The sequence below is a fragment of the Python bivittatus genome, unplaced genomic scaffold (genome assembly GCF_059951505.1).
Source record: "Python bivittatus isolate LINGU-HERP-01145 unplaced genomic scaffold, Pbiv_v1 ctg000340_np1212, whole genome shotgun sequence".
Lineage (NCBI taxonomy): Eukaryota > Metazoa > Chordata > Lepidosauria > Squamata > Pythonidae > Python > Python bivittatus.
The window spans coordinates 12,320,210-12,342,799 of NW_028277056.1; the positions used below are offsets into that span (position 1 = coordinate 12,320,210).

Consider the following 22,590-nt stretch of genomic DNA (forward strand, 5'->3'; position numbering starts at 1 on the left):
ATACCTTGTCTTCCACCAAATTATTTTTCCAAGCTTTATTTTCGAGGACCCTGAAATCAAGAATTGTCCATGAATCAGAAACTTTCTTATGAATATCCCAAATACTCTGCATTGTGTTAAGCAATCAAAGGTTTAATTTTACTAGCACAGAGACTAACTGACAAAAATGTATGTTACCACTTTGAACAGATAAGCTTCAGAATCATTTAAATGCCTGTGGTTTCTATTTAGCAGTAAAGTTTCTTCTACTGGCCGACAAACTCCATGTTTTCAGATTACTCTAACATTAACCCAAGACCCAGATATTGTGTTCCTTCCTTTAAGTAACACAGCAAATACAAATCAGCTGTGGGTTGCGAAGAAGGTTGTATTCTTAGCACTTACTCCATGGCTTTCATCTGAGAGACCAGTCAAAACCTGGAGTTGTGCTGCCAAATAGTAAAAGTAGAAAAAAAACCCGTATGATCTAAACATCAGAGCACATTACAAAACCGCAAAATACACACTGTATAAATCTTAACCAATCCGTGGCAGAAAATCAAAAATCCATTTTCCTACTGTATGTTTTAAAGAAGCCTACTAGCACCCACTCTGAATCAGAAACAGATTTTTTTTTTTTGCAGGGAGAGGGGAGTAATGCAAACTTACTTCTTGCATAAGCTGAACCACAGGTCTTTTCTTTTTCAGATTTTAAATGGCCAATTGCAAAGCAAAAAAACCAGATTTTTTTTAGTGCAGCTGCAACTGAATCGCATTGCACCATGTACTAGATGACAGCTGTCCAAGCCACCTTCTGAATTTCTGTCCAGTTTATGTTCTATTACAGCCAAGGCTCAGATGCCAATCAGCCAACTTGTTTTTGAAAAATATTAAGGAAGCAAGTCCATTCAGATCTTCAGTCACTACATGGTATAGATCAAGTGACTGAAGTAGAAGACAAGCATTTGTGGAAATGGACATCGTGTGTGAACTGGGAAGAGCACTGAGCAAAATACACCCTATCAAGCAGATACAGAGACAGGCTCTAATTAAAAAATTCCAGCTGAGTCAAGATAGCTTCATTTGGCAGCAGAGATCAAGAGATCAATTGGTATGCTTTGTAGCCCAATGAGTTTATAACATCAGTTTTTCCCATAATCTTTCCTAGTCTGCCACCAGGTTAGGTTAGACATTTCCAAATGTAATCCACGTGCCAGACATCAAGGGGGACCATTCTCTGGCAGCTGGTGCTCTGGGTCAAAACATTCAGGAAGCCAAGAAAACACAATGGAATTGCTTTCCAAGAGATGGGAGAAATCCAGAGCACGCTGAGGCTGAGCAAATCCAAAGCTCCCAAGACCACGGGAGGCTGAATGCATACACGGTGTTTTCCAAACTCAGGCGTTTAATTCAAGAATAGTGAGATCTCAAAGCCTTCTGCACAGAACAATCAGCCCAGCTCATTTTTTGCCTCATCTAGTAGTCCTTGAAGCTTCACTTGAAGTACTGTGCATCATGGAGGATGTTCAGTTGCTTTGCTAGTTCAAAAACAGAAAAGCACATCAGGTCTGAATCAATTTGCAGCATTGGTACAGGTTCTCTTAAGATACATGTGGTTGTTTACTGATACTGTGCTTCTATTTTTTTTCTTATCAACATTTGTTCAGGTAGCCAATGTGCTCAGGCTGCCTCACGCTAACAATTGCTGTGCGCTCAGTTCTGATCAGAGTGTTAGATTTAGTTCATTGGTGAATCATTCAGCAGTTGAACTGAAAAACAGTCATCACGTGAACTGCACTGCAAATTTTAGATCCAATTATATATCCTAGTATCTTGGCCAATAAAATCCATTACTGGATTTAGTGAACTACTACTAAGGATTTAGAACTTGCCATCACACATGATAAATGCAAATCTTGAGTGGCATGAAAACAGCTTTAATACATTAGGGTAAGAGGATGAATGAAACATAGGCACATGCATGGTGACAAAACAGTGATTAACTCATTGTCATGCAAATTTGGGGAAGTATTCTGAAAAGCGGTATACCGATACAAAGGCTATTGTCTGATGTTCAGAAAGTATTACGCAGTTAAATGCTGGGAGAGGAAAAAAGAAAAATTATACCTAAATACCTGGCTTGTGCTTTTAAGAGGCTTTATGAAGGTAGCCTGGAACTCGAGAGTATTAAATTTTTATTTGCATTTCTTCTAGGCATCCCATCTAAATGTCCTCTTCTCTAACAAAGGCACCACTCATCTTTCTTTGCGTTTCGGTTTCTTCTTTTTCTTGGGAATTTTGTGGCTTAATATGAAACAGCTGTTGTCCTGGAAAAGAAAAACCAGCAGGGCATTACAAAACAATGCTAACCTCAGAGCAATTAAGCAGAATCCCAATTCATTTCAAAAATGCATTTTGCAGGCAAGCCTGCTGGCATTCCGGAAAGCCTTACAGACCTGGCTGTTCTCCCAGGTCCTGGGTTAGAGTGGTTGGAGCCCTTGTCAATTTATTTGGGGATGGGGATACTGTTAGCCAGACTCACCATCAGTTCTTGCTCTTTTTTTATCATTTTATTACACTGCATGTTTTATTTTGTTTGGTTTTATTGTACATTTTACCTTATTCCAACTTACTCTGTCTCCTTTTTCTTTAAAGGCATTCATGCAGAACTCTGAGTGCAGAAACTGAGGATTTAACACTTTGGTTTCTGCACCGAGCTCTGCAGCCTCACTGTGCACGATCCAAAATATTAATACCACTGGGCCGTACAGTATTGTACCTGCATCCTCCTGCTAACAAAGGATGGCTTTCAAACAGGAATACAGATAGTCTTTGTTTAACCCTTAGTGAGAACAGCAATTCAGTCACTAAGCAAAGCAGTCATTAAGCGAAACATCACATGACCCACCAACTTCCAATGGCAGTTCCAGCAGTCCCAGTTGCAGTCATTAAGTGAATTACCCACATTTGTTAAGCGACACATCACGTGACCACAAATTGCAACTTCCTGCCCACCTCCCCATTGACCGTGCTTGTCAGAAGCTGGCTGGGAAAGTTGCAAATGGCAATCATGTGACTACAGGATGCTGCAACCGTCGTAAATGTGTGACAGTTGCCAAGTGCCCAAATTGCAATCACATGACCACAGGGACACTTCAACAATCTTAAGCATGAGGACCAGTCATAAATCATTTTCAGCACTGTTATAACTTTGAACAGTCACTAAACGGATAGTCGTTAAGCAAGCACTGTATGCAAAACAGGGAGGCTCATTGCAAAATGAGTTTTGTACACAATTAATTTTGCTTCTCCCTGACTTCTAATGCATTCCCCACGTTAAGGAGTAAGAAGTAAAAGCCAGAGTGACAGTAGAAATGATACAGCAAGCTTCAGTTATTGGAAACTTACCACTACTTTGGCCCCAATGTTTTCATCCCCAGAATCCTCATCCTTGCTGAAACAGAAAATTGTCAAGATTAGATTTATATCTATCTTCTCCAGCTTGATGTCTCCAGAATGTGAGGGTCACACCTCCAACTTAATTTTATGTTCTAAGCATCAATCTGCAGCATTCATTTAACCTTACCGTTCACACTTCTCTTTTTACCTCTAGTCCTAGCTGCAGAACCCCCTATCATAAAGCTATGACCTCAATTTAATCTGAAACTTGTGGCTGTTTTTAGTTATTTCTTCAGAATTGCACATACCTCCACAGAAATTGCAGGAACATACCAGGCGTGCAGGGAATATATGGAAGCACAAGTTCTTTTTAAAGATACCACTGAAAGTGCACTAAAGCACGTCAAATGCACCCTGAAGTTGTTGCTGGGATTTGATTAGTTTCCTTAAAAAATTAGAAGACAGTTGCTCAGACCAAGTGACTGCTTACTACGGTATATGTAACAGGAAATAAAGATGGAAGAGGCCATCCTTAGTGTACTGGCTAAGATGTTCAAACTCCTACTCAACTATGCAACGTATTGATGACAAGTGCCTCTCGGTTAATCTTGCAGGTTAAAATTATGGGGGAAAACAGAAAGATAATAGACTTAATCTTAGGTAAAAACTACTTTCTGAAACTGATCAATTAACTTGTTTGTAAGGCTGTCAGAAGGTGGTTTAGCATATCCAAAATCATTAGATTCCCATTTTCAGCTATTGTTTTTTCTGCAGTCTGCAAAGGCAATCAAAGCTTTGGGCCAAACTCCCATCACAATAAACCTAAAATGAACTTGTATGGCTTTGCTTTAACATGCTGTGAGACTACTGGTTGTAAAAGATGGTTTAGCACATTATGTAAAGGGACCCAATGGGCTTTAATAAATCATAATTTTAAACAATAGCTTAGAGTTAGACTGGACAAACTTTGGGTGACATGGTTACATTTACTATATCTCAATAAGTCAGGGTGATGATGCAAAAAGGCAGGACTGCAATTTAGCTGAATTTTTGTTTCTATTTGACCTGTGGCCTGGGCCCTTGACACCTTCAAGATGGCCTTCCTCAGGCACTATTTAGTGGTAGCTTCCCCCCCACCCCCGCTTGGACTACGCTACCTTTTACCCTTTCTTGAAGTAATCAAGACCTTTCTCTTCCATAGAATTTTGGGGAAGTGAGCATCAGATTTCAAGACAATTTTAAAAATACATTTAAATTAGATTTTATGGATGTTTTTAATACACTATTATAAGCTGCTTAACTCAAACAGGTGGCACACAAATACCTGTGTATGCAATTGTAAATAAATAAAAATACTATGCCAAATCTATTTTAGATCTACAAACATTTACAATTTTGGGCAGCATGTTCACAAAATGATACCAAAAGCCTGATACTTTCGGAGGTAGAAGATTGTTAGCTTCTGTTTACAACCCCTCCAGTGTTTTGCTGCTTGATTTAGTGCAATTCTTAAATGCAATCAATACATCTTCAAATATAATCCCTGCATAGAAGCTGAGAATAATTCCCCAGATTGCCACAATGCTTGCCATGTACCCAGATCAATCTCCCAAGGTTCTTTCAAATCTAGGGAAGGGTTTCCTGTATCTGTTTCCAATAATATTAAATTCTGGAGTTCACGCTTTTAGGTTGAGAGGGGTAATTTATAACTAAACAAGATCAGAATTTTCCCCCAAATTAAGATTATTATATGTTCAATGGAGAGAATAGGGGCGGTTAATACAAAGCTGATTATATTTTTACTTTTGGCAGCTAAATTCTTAATCATTGAGCACTGGAAATATTTGGGTAATTTATCAATTGAAAAACGAGCTAGTCATCAGAAGCTCTAGTCAGAAAGGTATCAGATAAAATTCACTTGCTGAAGCAACAGGATGAACCATCATTCTACATGATTGTTCGCTTTCTGTCAATTTATAAGATCTGTGGAAATTATAATATAGTCTATCATAACATAGTCTATTAAGACTAGAACATGTTGATGCTAAATTGGCAAACTTCATTAAAACTTCAATAATCACACAATTGTGGCTGGAAGCTATGGTCTTTGGATTGCCAAATCCAATCTTAGAAAGTCTAATTATACCTACTTGGTCTCGGCAATTGGAGAAATTGGCCCATCGTCATCCAGGTATTTGTGTTTCCGTGATTCCAGGCATTCATTTTCAAGATCATCCCCAGCATTCAACTGCATCAAAGACTTTTTCAGATGGTGCTCATATTTCAACATTTCAATGTACTTGAAAAATCCCTTCAAAGCTGCTCGCTAAGAGAGAAGGATATTTTTTCAGCCATGAACAAAAGTGCAAGTCTAAAAGCCACTCAAGTTAATATGCAACAAGACTGTCAACTGCAAGTTCTCTTCTGATCAAGACAGTCAAGAAGTCAACTATTCTCAATCAAACAGTTCAGAGCCTAGATCAGCCTTCCCAACCCTCATACCGCCCAGACCTATTGGCCCTAACCACCATTAGATATTTGGAGGACAGCAAGTTGGTGGATGACAGCCCCAGAACATTACTGTGCAAATAATTGTTTCAAAAGCAGTGTGAAATCATAATTTACCTCATATCCTCGCACCATTTTTAAGGGAAGGTGCTTCGTGCCATAGTATTTTGCCACAAAAGGAAATACAATTCCTCTATCTTTAAGTCTCCTCCTTTGCTCACTTTCCGGGATTCTTCGTCTCTCTGTTCGCTCTTTTGCACACTTGCGAGAAGTATTTGCTTTCTTGTCCCTAGGGGTCCATTTTCTGCGGAACCGGTGCTGCTTTCTTGTGAAGTGGTAATCAAAGAGGGCTTGGAGATCAATTTTAGGTTTGGGCCACTTCACCTGACCCTCAGCCTTCATACAAGCTCTGGAAGGATCGCTTTGCACAGCCACAGAAGATGACCGCCCAGCAACTCTTGCTGAATTCAAAGCTTTATCTTTTTTCCTTGAGCACTTTGATGAATGTGGGGCAGGTCTGAAGCAATGAAAGGTAAGAGTTATTCTTTAGTAGCGTTGTAGATTTGTCCATCTCTCCCCACTCCCAGCAAGTCCAAACAGATGTTGAGCCTGGAGGATCTATTTTTTACTAATTTCAATAACTTCTCAACAGAAATGGATGCAAAATAGCTACCTGGAGGTCCTCTAGTCACAAAGCGTGGTAGAACTCTTGTCTATGGCTAGAATTACACACTGGCCTAAGACATATCATGGCTTGGTATGAGAAGCCAGCTACCATGGTTTATACAACTAAGGAAACCTACCTTAATGAAATATGTATTTCTTTACAGAGCACATAAAATCAGGAATAAAAACAGGAGATAAGAAGGGAAGACAGCAGGAATAGGAGAAGAGAGAGAATTCCCATTCCTAGGAACTTTCCCTTTGCCTCAATATCTTTTTCACAACTTTACATAAAAATAAAAAGCACTCACATTTCTGTATCTTGGTTATCAGGAACAGCTTCCGCTTCAGCCATGTTTGTTTTTAGCCTTGGAAATATAACAGATATTAGTTTCACAGAAACATCAACACTGAAATATCTAAAGCAGTGGAAAAAAAATACAGGTGAAGATTTATTTGCTTAGCACTTCATAGCAAAAAATATTTATCTACAGATCTGATTTACCAAAATGTTTTTAATAAGCTTACTATTTCTTTTTCAGTGCAGTTATCTCTAACTATCGTCAGTGAACAGCAAAATGTCACTGCAATTAATAGGAACAGTTAGCCTCCATCAGAAACAAGAGCTAAAGACATAGCTTCACAGGCATAATTCGATATTTGCATTCCAACAGTACTCTTGTTTATTTAAAAAGACCACTCCAGGTCTTAATATGCAAAAACTCCAAAATAACTTCTACCCCCTTATTATCTGGAGTATTCGCAAGAATTAATGTATATAAAAAGAGACAAAGCGTATCTCAAAGGTATAACTGATGGATTCATAAACTCTAAGACTTGACTCCCTTAACAGGGGCTTAACAATTGCTGAGTTTAGGTAACATGTTACACCAAATAAGTCACATCATGGCTTGATTTAATGTATAAACCTAGCCTCTTCTCTAACAACAGGGAAACAGCTCAATCACCTAGGAGAAAACAAGCCTATTTCCATTTGAGTATCACTCTAGAGACCCAGGTTCAGCTTCCCATTCTGCCACAAAGCTCCTGAGATACCTTTCACTACCTTGCAGCCTAACCTACCTCGCAGAATTAATGTTAGATGAATACAAGAGAAATAACACACAGTAAAGGTCCAATAACTTAGGCTTTCCAGAAATGTTAGATTCTGTATAGAGAAGCGCAACCTTCTCTTAGCCAAGAGCTACAATTATCTTGGAAGAGGGCTGAAGGCCACAAAATGGGTGAGTCCAGGTTTGGGGTACATTTTTTACTGGGATAGGCCGATTTTAGGACTTGCCCGCCTCAAAATGACAGGCGACTTCTGTACTTTTTGGCAATCATGGAGGAGAACCACCAAAAAAATCACTTGTCCGATTCCAATTTCGGTCTTTCCCAGGCGAAGGCGGGAGGGCCTCGCTTTCCCCTCCTGGTGGGTGAATCAGGATCCGCTTAAAATCAGACTTATGGATTTACATATCTCGCGCCAAGCTAATGCTTGATGAAGCCACCTTCGCTCAACTCATCTATCACGCTAAACCATCAAGCCGACCAACCATATCACGGCTTAGCACGATGGGTGAACCTGATCAATAGCCGCCAATCGGATGTAGGTTTTTACCCCCACATTCCCCCTGTTCATCCCACTAAGTCATTCCATGAGCCCCCTATAAACCGCCCTCTGCCCAGACAAGAAGCCGAGCGGATGGCGACAGATTCCACCCAACTCACCCGCTCACGCGTGTCACCAAGGCCGCGAAAGCCCCGCCGGACCACTTATATAGAGCTTCTGATCTCGCGAGTCTTCGTTCGGTTTCGTAAGCTGACGGGAAGAGGGATGGTTGAGGACGAGCGCTCCATTTTGAAAGTGGTCAAAGCGATCTTTGGGATTGGCTGCCGAGCCCGAAGGGCGACGCGATTGAGAAATTGCTCATTTAGGAGGCTACGCTCTGGGCGCTCGGGAGTTCCTTTCTGTGAGTAAAGTCACTGCAGCAAAGGGCGTATTTTGCATGATTTGCATTGTGAGGAGTGGTAGTAGTTTAAGGCAGGCTGTTGGCCGTGGCTGATGGGAGTTGTTGTCCAACACATTTGGAAAGTATGTGTCTGCGGAAAAGCGCGGAACGCGATCTAGTCCACTGGAAGGTGTGCTTACCCGGGAGTAAGCCCCATTGGACCTAATGGGCCTCCTTGCAATAGAAGTTTGTATCAGACTCCAGGAAAACTTATTGAACTCTGAGGCTGCAGTTCGCAGCTGCTTTACTCTGGAGAAACCTCTGTTGCAAATATGTTGAACTCTGTTGCAAATAGCTGGTGGGATTCACACGCTAGGATAAAGAGCGGTTGGGCGGGGGCTGTGAGTCAGCCTCTCGTGCAGATTCAGCCTGGGTAGTTAATTTGGGCTCCAGCGTGTAGCGTGTGAATGCAGACAGTGGGTGTGCCCCAGCATGTTGGCGGGGGGATTCTGGGAGTCGAAGTCCACCCGTCTTAAAGTTTCCAAGGTTGAAAAAACGCTGCTCTAAAGCAAGCCCTGAACACAGCCGTTGAAACCCACGCACTTCTGAACAGGTTGCCTTTTTTACTACTCATCTCCCTTATCAGTTGAAAGTGGCTTGCCACAACAAGACGCATCCTAATAAAAATAGTAACTGAAAACTAAATGGCTGAGGTGGCAACTTGGGTAGATGAACATAATAAATGGGAGAGTTTCTAGGAGGCAGGGAGCATAGCAATTTTGTGAAGTGCTGGAAGAAATAGGAAAGATAAATAATACTTGTCATGGGATGAGGTTGCCGCTGAACTTTTAAGAGGAATGTATAGAGAAAACAATTTGTAGTAGCTAAGAGAAATGAGCTAATATACAAGCTGTTCTCGAAAGCTTGGGAAATATGCAGCCCTGGCCATGGACAATTTGCATGATTGGTGACTTAAACTGCTGTTATATATAACTCCTTGGGGAATAAATTCCCCTGAACTTTTTTCGGTATAGGAGTTCACACGCTCCAAATCCTCCATCTGATTCCTAGGCAGTAGTTAACTGGAGCTTAATGTCAGCTGATGAAGAAAAAAAACCCTAGTTTCCTTTTTTGTTTTTAAAGTTTGATTTGAACCAACCAGCAAATAAACCTTTTCAAATCTAATGGCTGAAAACAGTCAACAGTTGTCAGTTTTGTTTTTAAGTGATACATATTATGTGTGATTTGGCTAACGATGGTTTATTGAATAAACAACAATGTTCACACAATGCATTAAACCATAAACCACGGCTTACAAAGTACTCTGTTTTAGCCTTTCACACTAAAGGGTAAACTATGTCCAAACAAACAAACCACCTTCTGTGAATCCAGGCTTAAAGTATGAACAGTATTGCGATCATGTACTGTATTTGATTTACGTATATTAACTCTAGAAAAATATTCAGTGTGGTTTATTCCTTTGCCATGGAATTGCTGCCTTATACATCTAAAACAACACTTTTTTTTCCATTGCAAAGTAGTTGAGAAGTACATTCTGTGGACTGCTGATTCATCATAAATGCTTCTTGTTGAATCATCTGTTTTTCCCCCTGAATTATCAAAAATAGCAGATCTGAGTCCCAACATTAGAGGTGGAAGAAAAGACCAAAATAATAAGACAGAAGAGCAAAATAGGTCCATGACTGCTTTTTAACATGTAACACTCCCAGAGGTGACTAAATATGTATACCGTTAAAGCTTGTCTTTAATCGCAAAGCCAGTATGTTCATTAACAGACCTGTAACTTGTTCGTGGTGTACTTCGATCTCTTCACAGCTCAGCTGCCTGGTTGGCTGCATGGAATAAAACATGTCTAGAGTGGAAAAGTTCGATTTTCATGTACCTAGTCTGGAAGAAGTGGTTAGTGGTGAGTAAGCATGATTTTTTGGTTTTAGAAAAGTTGTGAGAATACAACAGCAGCAGTTGGAAAAGCAGGATATAGAGCCCAATATGGTACATTGCGTGAATTTGTATGAAAGGGAGGCAGGCTTTCTCTCCCAAATGTTAATTATGAATGTGTAGAGAGCTATGGAGATGTCCTTGAAGGGAATATTCAGAAGTCGTTATAGAAACAAGGGCAGAAGCATTCCTTAAACCCTGGGAAAGGTGATAGTATCAGGAAGAGACTCCATTTGGCTCCTCCCTGACTTGCCCGGGTATAAGAGGGAGAGAAGGTAAAACACAAGTCCTCAAAGTTACGGCCATTGCACCATCCTGCAGTCATGTGATCAAAATTTGGTTGCTTGGCAACCGGCTCGCATTTATGACCACATTGTGTGCTTCAACTCCCCCCCACGTTCCCCTCCTGCTTTTTGGCTGCCCTGCACTCCGCTGCTGCCACCTACCCCTGCTGGTCCCTGCTGCCCCAGCTGACCTTCACCATCTTCTCATGCTGCTGACCTGGGAACCAGGTGCTGGGCGAGGGCACGGCCCCAGGATGTACGCGGCAAGCAGGGCAGAGCCTCATCTACCAAAGGGAGCTCTCTGAAATGCTCTTGATCTGTTTTCCTTCCAGTTCTGCAGAATGGACTTAAAGAAAATTTTGCAGATGTGCAAGTGTCTGTGGTGGATTGTCCTGATCTGACTCAAGAACCCTTCAGATTTCCTGTTAAAGGTAATGTGGGACCTGTGACAAGATGTTATAAGTGTTGGCAACACATGGGCAATATGCGGGCCACCAGATGGACAGGGATAAAGTTTCCAGGACAATTTTTGGCAGGATGGGTTTTCTTTAAAGAATGGAATAGGTTATTCTGAGCCTTTGCAAGGCTGGGTCATGCAAGCTAAAAGTCCTCATTGCACACCTTAAAACGTTGAATGAGCCTTTAAAAATTCCAATTTTTCCCCACTTTTGGAGGGCTTCAAATCTCACCAAACAGCCCCACCCTTGACATCACATCACAGTGTTGCTGACCATGCCTTCCTGTGATCTTGTGTAGGTCAGAGGGGTATTATGTGACTGTCAGTCCAAGAAAGTTGCCCCCCCCAGAAGCATCTTCTGATGCTTCTCTCTTGCATGTAGACAGTGGTAGCTGTGTAATAGAAAGAACATTACTTGAAGGCAGAGAAGTTACATGTGTTTAGCTTCTGCACCCTGGTATTACTTTCCCCAACTCCAGATATTTCAGACTTCAACCCCCAGGATTCCCTAGCAGGCATGGTTAATGGTTATGCTAACATGGGGATTGTGGGAACTGGGTCATTGGCTTGGACCAGATGAAAAAAGTATTGTAAGCAAAAGGACAGGAAGGCCTGGTGTGATATGGTTCATGGGATCACGAAGAGTCAGACATGACTTAACGACTGAACAACAACAATTGTAAGCAATTTTTTTTATGGCACAAAGATTCCTCTGGTTTCTGTCATCTTAAAGTCAGAAGAAAACAGATGGCTTCATGGCTGGATGTGCATACATTTCTGTTAAAATAAAGACGTCTCCATTTTTCTATATTAGAACAGGGTAAGGAGACTAATAGAAGGGAATATGTATCTGTCAGAGCAGAATGTCTGTTAAATGGCAAATTCTAACAGTGGGTAACCAGTTGTTTTAGGAATCTTTCAAGCTGAGCCTGAAGGCACCAACGTTCGCATGGTTTGTCCTCTAATGCCAAATCAGGATTCATTCTGACTGATAGCTACTGATAAAGAAGTCTGCCAAGGCTGAGTTGACATACTGTGCTAAGCAATGGCTTGCTTTAGCCATGGTTGGTTGTACAAGCCACCATTGTCTGGTTCACACATACAACAGACCACAATAGTTGGGTTTGGGTCCTACTAAGCCATGATTGGTTTGTTTGGTTTTGAGTTAGAATGAATTTGCCTATTTTTTTTTCTTCTTAAAGGTATTTGTGGCAAGCCTAGAATTGCAGATGTGGGAGGAGTTCCATACCTTTTACCTCTTGTACAGAAAGACAAGGTGAATAAAATGTAATACACCTGCACACATATGTATACAGGTGTGCAAAAGGTTTTGAGATTCAAACATTCAACCAATAACCTCCCATTTTGATCAGAAACAATAACTTCCATTTTGGGAAGTTGGAATGGGATCAGATCATTTCTGCTAATCTTGCAGTACTCCTAGTAAGGACAGACTAGTCCATGGTAACATTTTGCACATTTGTTAGCTTTTTAATCCTTTGGAAGAGATTTGGTTCCGATCCTAATTCTGCAACTTTAAAAATACAGGTAGGTCTCGATTAGTAGTTAATGAATCCCACAAAAGGGTTGCATTGTTTGAATTGGCCCTATTCGAAGTGATGTTTCTGTGGAAAATAGGTTAACTGGCTCCAGCTCAACAGAAATTTTTAAGCATACTTTTTAATATGTTTATTAATGAGATACTGTATAACAGAAAAGAGAATAAACCCGTATCCAAAGCGTATCTGCTCTCTCCTGTATTCTGCTGTAGTTCTTCAGAACGAGCCTCTCCTTTTTTGAGCTTTCCTCAAACCCAACCTTCCTCTTCTCCATTTTGCGAACATGACGAATTAGTGTCTAAAACCCCAATGGCAACCGCGCGTGCGCTAGCTTCAACCCTGCACGTGCTAGCCTCACACTAACTGAATTTTCGCTCACATGAAACACGACCTGGTATCAATTTATAAATCACACTAAATTGAATTTTGCGCTATTCGAACTGACCGAGGACTACCTCTAGCGCAGTGTTTCTCAACTTTGGCCGCTTTAAAACGTGTGGACTTCAACTCCCAGAATTCTATTAATTTAATTTAATTAATTTAATTATTTAATTTCCCTTCTAGTCTCCACTGCAGGAACAGACCAGTTATTCAGTTCTGCTGTGCCTTCTCAGCATGGCGGCTGAATCTTTTGCCCTAGACGGTGTTCCTTAAACTTTTTTCTCTCAGGACCCCTTCCCACTTTTAAAAATTACATAGGACCCCAAAATAGCTTTTGTTTGTATGGGTTATATTCATCTATATTTACCATATTAAAAATTAAAATTGACGCATTCGCTGCTGTTTCTCACGATTCTTTGATGGGATTTTAATATTGTATTATTTGTCAGCAGAGGCTGGCAGATCATTTTGATTTCGCGGACCTCTGAGAGGGTCTTGGGGGGAACCCAGGGGTCCTAGGACCACTCTTTAAGAAACACGGCCCCGGACCCGCAAATGAGCAAAGTCAACTCTGCTTTTCTCATTTAGGTTTATGACCTGAACACAGTAGCGAAAGAGATACAGTTACCAGGAGCTTTTTTTCTTGGTGCTGGAGCTGTTTCATCTAGAGTGGTTGGAGGCAATGCTGAGGTAAGATAATTGGTAAGAAAATATTAGCTTTAGGGCAGGGTTCCTCAACCTTGGCAACTTTAAGACGGGTGGACTTCAACTCCCAAAATTCCCCAGCCAGCCTTGCTGGCTGGGGAATTCTGGGAGTTGAAGTCCACCCGTCTTAAAGTTGCCAAGGTTGAAGAACCCTGCCTTAGGGTATATGTTAAAAAAGGAGCTTGGTAGAGATGTTGATCTGGGATGATCTGAGCTTAGACTGCATTAAGCTCATCTCTGCCTCTAATGGATAGGCTTACTTGCATCAGCTAGAATTTCTGTTTTGTGAAAAAACTCAGGCTGAAGGCAGAGGCTTATTTAATGCTATGTGTAACCTGGTCCTTAGTAAGCCTGAGTCATAATAAAATTTGTATCCCACCTTTATTTTGTACAACCCCAGGTAGCGTAAATTACCGTCCCACCTCCTATTTTCTCCACAACAACAACCCTGTGAGGCGGGTTGGGCTGAGAGGGAGGGACTGGCCCAAGGTCACCCAGCTGGCTTTCATGCCTAAGGCAGGACGAGAACTCAGAGTCTGCTGGTTTGTAGCCCAGCACCAAACTGGCTCTCCAAATGATTTACAAGCTGCACTAAGCCAAAGGCAAATCGATCGTAGTTTGATCTAGGAGGCAGTGCATGTAAAAAAAAAAGGGGGAGTTGGAGTTTTTATTGCATGGTGATGGCTGGCATTGTGATATTTTTGACAACTCTGCATATACCCCCAGTTTGATCTCAGCTGAATAACTTTAACATAAACTTGGAGGATTGATGTGAATCTATCAGCACTGATCTCAATTTCTGTCTTAATTTTGTTACAAGAATTGCAACACTATGCTATAAAATTCCCTTTAAAATGTGATTTACTTCATCAGGTTCAGATCCTGTTTAAATCTACTCTCTTTTAATAGGCTTTCAACCCCACTGATTTTTTCTGGGCTTTCTCTGTGTTTAAGATGAAGCCTTAATCCCACCTCAGACTAAGCCATAGTATGAGTAAAGGATTTACTGAATAAACCATTATTGGGTAGGTTGCTAACAAATAAACCATGATTTTCAAACCGCAGTAGCTGACTTTCTCCGATGGAATAAGTTATAAACAAAACGTGCTGCTTGTTTTAGTAACTGAAATGAGGATAGATAATGCTGATCTGTTTGAAGATGTTGTTTATCTGTTTCACTCTAGTTTATCCCAGTTGTTCAAGCTGAAAAGGAAAAAAAAGCAGCGATCAATGGAAGTTATATAGCCAAGATCAACCCTGAGGATGACGGTTGTCTGCTGCAAAAATACAGCTCCCTATATAATGATTGTGAATTTGGGCTGTTAGCTAATCTATATGCAAGTGAAGGTCTTCCTGGTGAGGTATGTGGCTTGGTCAGCTTTTTAAAATGGCTTTTTATAAACAAAGCACCAAGGCAAGGACTAAAAAAAACACAAAAGAAAGAAAATAAGCTAAAAGGCCCAAACAAAAAACTTCTATATGTGAACTGGACTTGACTTGACAAATTTATACAGCCACTCATCTTACCAGTGGAACGTCTGGTGTAAATACCGTATTTTTCTGACTATAAGACGATATTTGTTTCCAAAATCCTTATGCTAAAAATTGAAGGGCGTCTTATTCAAGGAAATCAGCCGAGGAGAGAACCGTGCCTGCAAACAGGCTTCCTCCTATTGCTAGCCTCCAATCACGAGTGAAATAGCTTGACTCTGCAAACAGGCTTCCTCCAACCATGAGCCTCCAATCACGAGTGAAATAGCTTGTCTCCCAAACTCCCAAACAGACTTCCTCCAGTCACGAGCCTGATGTAACTGACGTCAGCTGAAGCTGAACAAACCAATTAGAGGAAGGCTGATTGCAGAGACAAGCTATCGGCAGTTTCACTCGTGCTTGAATGTAATCAGTTATGCAAAAGAGCCTGGAAATAGAGCTGCAGAGAGACGGTTTGGACCTCCTCCCACCGAGTGTATCAGGTCAATGTTAACTAATTACTAAATAAAAATGTATTCTGCATTATCTTTAAAATATTGTTTTCTTAATTTTGGGTTGGAAAAGTGGGGGCGTCTTGTACATGGGGGCGTCTTATTGACGGAAAAATACAATACAATATTTATACAATAAAGATATCCATATGTGTACCTAGAAACATACAACTTTGTTCCACAGCTATATTCGAGATTTTACCCAGAACAACACTATGGACCTTATCAGCTTTAACGTTTCCCCATACTTTATAAATAAACCCCACAAATGTTATAAGGGAGTTTCTTCTTTTAACATTCCATTGTTTTTCTTTATTGGATGCAGAAGACTCTGGTCCCATGTAGTAGCACTACCAACCCCAATTTAGAGTTGAGTACAATTTTGCCCATTTAGTTGACCTGTGTTTCTGTAGTGAAGCAAAAGCCAATATATTTGGCTCCCGGGAACCCTTGGATGATAACAAATCACAAATTGCCTGCAGTAAGAGAACAGGCTTGCATCTTCACAAGACCAGGAACAGTCTAATAAAGGTGGTTTCCTCCTAGTCTTTCTATTCTGTTAAGATTTTGTCTGCTATGTTCTTTTTTTTTTTAAGTAGCAGACACATTTCCAAACAAGGTTATAGATTCCAGCCTTTCTGTCTTCTAAGAATGCCTATGGGACTATTTAAGACCTAGCCGCATTCTTTAGATATAAAAAAGAAGATGTCATTTTAAAAAATACATTAAAAAATAAGGACTGATAGGGAGCATGTTCAATGCCAAGAATTCACAAGCATTTTATTATTTACACCTAGATTAAAGGGGAAATATAAAGAACTAAAGCTCCCAGATTAATTTTCCCTGAAGCCACAAATTCACTGAGGAGCATTACTCAATCTATGAGCTCTAGGCCATGTGCTTTTACTGTAGGAATAATAATTTTGGCCATTAGAATTGCCCAGTGGACATTATAGACACAACGTGTGTTAAGTAAGAAGCCCTAAGTAATGATGAAAACTTAGAACAATATTACTCTCAACTCACAGTGCATTACATGAAGCTTATTCATTTCATTTTTATTTCAGTTGCAAATTACTGAACAGAATTGTCTCTGCCGTAATATTAACATGTCTTCTTTTTTAAGGTCATTGAGGTGAGAGCAAATAGAAGAATTGGTGAGCAGAATTTCATATCTTGCATAAGGAAAGCCTTAGAAAAGCATTATGGTGACAAACCAGTTGGGATGGGAGGTACATTCATTATCCAGAAAGGAAAAGCAAAACTTCATATTATGGTAAGCCAGTTACAAGAAGAATGTTTTCCATTTTTCTTTGGGAGTGTAGGAACACCAGAGGGGGGAAAAAAAAGAATAAAATCTAAGTTTCTATAAATAAACATTTGCAAAGTTGCTTTTTTATGGGTTGTGTGCTATCAAGTTGGTGTCTATTCTTAGTGATCACACCATAATCTGGCCCACCACTGTAATCGATCCATTCACCTTGCTGCTGTTCATCTCTTCCCTTCCATGTTTCCCAGCATCAGAGCCTTCTCTAGAGAACTAGGTTTTCACATAATTTTGTCCAAATTTGAGCCTGGTCCTTTATGCTTCAAGTGAGAATTTTGGGTTGATTTGTTCAATGATCCATTTGTTTCTTTTCTTGGCAATCCATGGTTTTCTCAGGAGTCTTATTATATATAACATTATTTTTTCTTTTATTACCTGTCAATAGGGGTTAGACAAGCTTTCACCCAAATCCAAGTCAAAGCCAGATCTGTTGAGCTTTTGCACATTCGTGGGATCTCGGCCTTAGATTTTGTAGGGACTGATTTATATAGTCTTTTTGCAAGCACTTTGAAACCACTAATGGTTAAACAGCAAACATCCCCTTGTGTGGTCCAGCTGGCAGGCACCGTGTTTTCTGAGAGCGGATGATTCTTCCAAACTGCGACAGGTGAAAATGCACATGCATTAAATCAGAAGGTGATTTGTTGGTTTGGACTTAGCATGTTGCCTAATCACAGTCAATGTGGTTTATAAACTATGGTTAGGACTTCCATTTGTGGTAGTTAAGACATACATGAACCTATTAGAACAGCTCCTGATTTCTGATGATGTGATGTTGGCATGTTAAAACAAAAACTAAAAAACCAAGAATGTGATTGCTAGCTATCTGCTGTCAACACTGATGAGGAAGAGAACTCGCAAACCATGGCCAGCTTATGGAATGCCATAATAGCATGTGCATGTTGGCCAGGTACATACCTTACCTATCATTAAGGTATGTTAGTAAGCTTGCTGGCTGTTTGCACAATATATTAAACTTGGTTAGTTTAACTTCAGTTGGTTCTTACTGTAGCTCAGGGCGGAGGACCTTCTCAGTGTGCATGTACATAGTTCAAAGTATTATTTTATTATTTATGTCTTTATTCATTCAATTAATTGTATTATGCAAACAGAAAGAAGGCTGATTCAGTATCGAACTTAAGCATGTTGTGCAAACTTAGCCACTAAGCAAGATTACTGGTTCAGCTCATCCAGCATTTTTGACACTGTGAAAAACCAACAAACGAGGTGAATTCCTTAAGCTATGATTAAGGGTGTTATGTGAATGCAGCCCTTGATTGGCAGAGATTTCCCAGGATTTCAGACACGGGTCTTTCTCACTGATATTTGGGGAAGTCAGACTGGCAACCTTCTGCATTTGAAACAGCCGTTTATGCTCTCATTGTGCTACTTCACTTTTGTCCCAACTTTGACAGAGACTTGAACATTTGTCTGTCCAGGCTGGAGAATTTGCTGGCAAAAGAAGACTATATCAGGGATGCAGAATTGTGTCAAAGCAAAACTTGTGTGATTTTCGTATTTGGAGAGGAGGGAAACAGACTCTGATGACTTCAATTCCTGTGTTTTTCTTCATTCAAGTATAGCCACATTTTTTTTATTTCAGCCCTCTGAATTTTCTGCCTGCCCTCTGAAAACTGATGAGGAACTGAACAATTGGCTGAAGTTTTTTGAAATGAAAGCTCCACTCATTTGCCAGCCTGTGATCGTTTCTCAAGATCCAGTAAGTCAATTTTATTGATGTGGGCCAAGGATGCTTCTGCTGTTTCTCAGGTGACATGCCAACATATTGGCCTGGGTGCAAAATGCTTATTATTTAAAATCATTATCTTCTCCTCTTGCTTTGAGTTCCATCACATGCACCAAAGGCTTGGGAAAAGCAAGATCCTCTCTTTCTAGTACAGCTTTGGTATGATACATCTCACCCAAAGATACAGATAGTACTCATTTCATGACCACAACTGGGACCGGCAACTTGGTCATTAAGTAAAACGGTCACTATGTAAAACCACGACTGTGCTTATAATCTTACTTCAGCTTTCCTTTGCTTTACAGACCTGCGAAGGTCATAAATGCAGGGATTGGTCATAAAGTTACTTTTTTATCACCATCATAACGGCGAGGGGTCACTAAATGAGATAGTCATTAAACAAGGGCTACCCATATTGCCAAAATAACACAGCCTTGTGTGCGATGTACCTGAACTGGAAGAAATGTTTGCTGCTTGGGGCCAGCCCCACAGGCAGGAATTTATGGATTCTTGGCTTTTTTCCAGGGTTTTGATCTGCGCGTGGAGCACACCCACTGTTTCAGCCATCATGGTGAAGGGGGGCACTACCATATGGACACAACACCAGAGACTGTAGAATATCTGGGGTATTTTGTGCCTGCCGAGTTCCTCTTTCGGATTGACAGACCAAAGGAGACACATATGGTGGGTCGGGATTAAAGTCAAGCCAGCCCAGGAAATTGGTTTTAATTAAGGAGCAGAAAATCAAAAGAGTTAACGAAATTTGCTTTTAACTAAGGTCAGTTGCAAGCTCGTCTTATCACAACCTGAATGTAGCATTTGTTTGGCTGACACCTAGAAATAAAAAATGGCATCATCGATTTTCAGGTTGGAAAAGTAGCACATTCAGGCTGATTGCAAAACAAACAAAACTAGGAGGCTGATTTTTACTTAAATATTTACTTTGTAGGTCATTGGCTCCCCTTCTTTCCCTCATTAGCACCTAGTTTTCAGCTGCAGTCTGGGTGGGGAATCTACAGCTATCCCAAGATTGGTGAACTGCAATTTCAATCATCTGTCATTGTGTTACACCAAGGAAAGTAAACCTTTGGCTGCATAGCCCTCAATGGGCAAAGATGTTAACTGCATAAATTGGCCCTCTTGTTCTCTACTGTGCCCTCATCAGAGAAGCAAACCTTGTTCTGCCCAAGATCCCTCTTTCTTGTTCAGGAGAATTATGAGAATACGGTCACCCATATCAGGAAGAGAAAAGATTTATTCTCATCAGTGCATCGGGGGAACCCAAATTACTGTGCAATGAGGATTGCTCCCAGGCTGAAGCACATCTGGGTGAAGTTGGGATAAAATGTTCTTGGTTCATTATACAAAGTATATGTAACCCCAAACCATGTTTCTTGCTTAACAGTCACAGAACGTTGTGACTTGTCTAAGACATACAGAGTCTGTGATGGTTAGTCATTGTTTGTGCTAGAGATATAAATAGCTTGCTTCCAGTTATCCCAGAATCAGCCATGCCCCCCTGCCAGTGATGGGAGTTAGGATGACTTATAGGTGACCTTTTAATCCTAAATGATACATACACAATCACGAATACAATGTCTTCCAGACAATTCCTGCACACTACAGCCATTATTGGCCATGCTTCTGGAAGCTACAGTAGCAGCATCTACAAGGCTATGGGTTTTCACCAGCCTTCCGTCATCTGGGATGCTTCAAGTGTGTTAAATAGATCATGGGAAGTTAAAAGTCCATCAGATCCAGAAGGCACTATGTTGGTAGTAGGCCACTAAGTACACTTTCTGGGAGTTCATGGGGAATGAAAACATTCAAGAAGTATTCTTCCATTCAGTATTAATTACATCTAGGTCAGCCTTCTGCAATTTGATAACTCCTAGATATGTTGGGTTTGCAACTCCCAGAACCCCCAGGTTTATATTGGTTAGGAATTCTTAAGAGATCATCCCAACATATCTGGACAACACCAAGTTCGAAAAACATTTCTATAAGGTATGTAATTTTCATAGAAATTGCCCAAAAAGTCATCAGGAAAAGAATAGCTGTTTTCCAAGCTTAACTGTGCTTGTGTGAATATTACCACACTTAACCATTTCAAATTTGGCAGATTTCATTCACTTACTTGTGATTCCTATGCCCCTGTATTTTGCTCTGTTCTATCAGAATAACAAATTTATAGCCATTTGATCATTTCCCCTTGTTAGTCATTGGGAGGGCACACAATTCTAATTTTAGAGCAAGGCTCCACTTCATACTGAAATGAACTAACTTGTGCCAAAACAGTCAAAGGCTAAACAAATAGTTTTGCAAAGTGTAGAGTCCAAATAGAGTTGAGTTTTTGGTCCACCTGCACTTATGAATTTATGATGTTTCCCTTCAAAGGTTAAAATTATGGTCATTATGGGGACCCAGGCTCTGCTCTCACTAACTAACTAACTAACTAAATATATCTTTAAAAGGCATTGGGTTCACACACTGTGCTATGCCATTATGGTATTTGGCTTGGCTGAGTGATGTGAACTTACTCATTGTGGCTTATGACTTAGTTTTTGATGTAAGATGAAGGTCCTCAAGTCAGTAGACTCAAGTCCATTGACTATAGACCAGTGTTTCTCAACCTTAGCAACTTTAAGATGTGTGGACTTCAACCCAGGGTGAATGCCAGCAGTCTAAGAATTTTTGCCTCAGCCTTTAAATTGAGAATCTGACATTAAGACTTTCTTTTAGTCAGTGTGGAATCTCATGAGATACAGGTAAAAAGTCAGAATTGTGAACTTCGCTGTAATTTCATTGGCATAAAACTGATTTGGAGGTTGATGCTACAAATAAATTGGACCAACTGCAGTGGCATGTCCTTTGTATTTCTTCTCGTGTGTGGAAGAGTTCTTAATATGCTTCCGAGTCAAGTACAGTACAGAAACATGAAGTCCTGCTCATTAAGAGAGTTTGGGAGGAGGGATTTGAGAAGAATTTTGCCCCAAATTTTAACCCACTGCTGATCAAGTCTGCCTTTGGAACACAGATTGCTGGATAATTGTGACTGGATGAGTGACTGAATCCCCAAAGGGTGATTCCTCTGCAGGTATGTGGCTCCGGATATCTATCAAAGATGGTAAAAACAAAGCAATCCATTTTTTAAAAATTAGCTTTCATGAAGAGGAAGGTACCAGTCCAGTAGGGAAAAGCATTTTGCCAGATTAGATGCAGAATGGCAGAAAACTGTATCGCTTCCCTAATATAAGTTTAGGGAAGCTGAAATGTAGAGTTCCCTCAGATGCTTTTTGTGAGAGCAACCTACCTAAAGCTTTTCTCTGAAGGGGAAGAGGTGTTGTGGGGAGGACAGAGATCACGACCTCATGCCAAAAGCCACATTAAATTCCAAACTTAAAATCTGAACCTCTTTTCAGCAGGGCTGACATTGTTCTCAGTTAATCCAAGCACTGATAACGGATTGTCGATGTTCATTTGGAGGTGTGTTAAACTCTTTTGTTGCTGTTTTTTGAGAGGGAAAGCATTGATTCTATATTGCAGTGTTTCTCCAACTTGGCCACTTTTAAGACGTGTGGACTTCAACTCCCAGAATTCCCCAACCAGCAATGCTGGTTGGGGAATTCTGGGAGTTGAAGTCCACACGTCTTAAAAGTGGCCAAGTTGGAGAAACACTGCTCTGTTG

General features: G+C 40.5%; 2 protein-coding genes and 1 non-coding gene across 5 annotated transcripts; 1 reads left to right on the forward strand and 2 right to left on the reverse strand.

Moving 5' to 3' along the window:
• Positions 1–4: 4 nt before the first annotated feature.
• TAF1D (TATA-box binding protein associated factor, RNA polymerase I subunit D) lies at positions 5–8,341 on the reverse strand. 2 transcript variants are annotated; one of them, XM_088140570.1, is made up of 8 exons: positions 8,281–8,341; positions 6,861–6,917; positions 6,004–6,403; positions 5,529–5,704; positions 3,388–3,433; positions 2,115–2,306; positions 649–1,517; positions 5–50 (listed from the first exon to the last, which is right to left on the reverse strand). In XM_088140570.1, exons 2-6 carry the CDS (start codon positions 6,902–6,904, stop codon positions 2,235–2,237), a joined length of 738 nt encoding a protein of 245 aa, XP_087996696.1. In that variant the 5' UTR covers positions 6,905–6,917; positions 8,281–8,341; the 3' UTR covers positions 5–50; positions 649–1,517; positions 2,115–2,234. The 2 variants fall into 2 exon arrangements, with proteins under 2 accessions (XP_087996696.1, XP_087996697.1); XM_088140571.1 differs by having other exon boundaries at positions 2,107–2,306.
• On the reverse strand, positions 1,698–1,772 carry LOC112541443 (small nucleolar RNA SNORD5). The gene has a single exon (XR_003085429.1). It is a non-coding gene; the product is annotated as a small nucleolar RNA SNORD5 (small nucleolar RNA).
• Positions 8,342–8,384: 43 nt separating the features above from the next.
• On the forward strand, positions 8,385–21,761 carry BKGD (beta-keto-L-gulonate decarboxylase). Of its 2 annotated transcripts, none has more exons than XM_007434832.3 (9): positions 8,385–8,522; positions 10,338–10,428; positions 11,077–11,175; positions 12,404–12,477; positions 13,730–13,831; positions 15,031–15,207; positions 16,955–17,104; positions 18,759–18,875; positions 19,428–21,761. In XM_007434832.3, the coding sequence occupies exons 2-9, from the start codon at positions 10,371–10,373 to the stop codon at positions 19,599–19,601; spliced, it is 951 nt and encodes a 316-aa protein (XP_007434894.1). In that variant the 5' UTR covers positions 8,385–8,522; positions 10,338–10,370; the 3' UTR covers positions 19,602–21,761. The 2 variants fall into 2 exon arrangements, with proteins under 2 accessions (XP_007434894.1, XP_025026709.1); XM_025170941.2 differs by lacking the exon at positions 8,385–8,522 and adding an exon at positions 8,558–8,644.
• Positions 21,762–22,590: the final 829 nt, after the last annotated feature.

Bases quoted from the DNA above. Each gene is read 5' to 3' on its own strand.
- TAF1D (XM_088140570.1), bottom strand. From the start codon at position 6,904: ATGGCTGAAGCGGAAGCTGTTCCTGATAACCAAGATACAGAAAT. The intron at 6,404-6,860 runs GTGAGTGCTTTT...TCATTGCTTCAG, and splicing joins GATAACCAAGATACAGAAAT to ACCTGCCCCACATTCATCAA. The intron at 3,434-5,528 runs GTAGGTATAATT...TTTCTGTTTCAG, and splicing joins TCTCCAATTGCCGAGACCAA to CAAGGATGAGGATTCTGGGG.
- BKGD (XM_007434832.3), top strand. From the start codon at position 10,371: ATGTCTAGAGTGGAAAAGTTCGATTTTCATGTACCTAGTCTGGAAGAA. The intron at 13,832-15,030 runs GTAAGATAATTG...GTTTCACTCTAG, and splicing joins TGGTTGGAGGCAATGCTGAG to TTTATCCCAGTTGTTCAAGC. The intron at 17,105-18,758 runs GTAAGCCAGTTA...TTTTTATTTCAG, and splicing joins AAGCAAAACTTCATATTATG to CCCTCTGAATTTTCTGCCTG.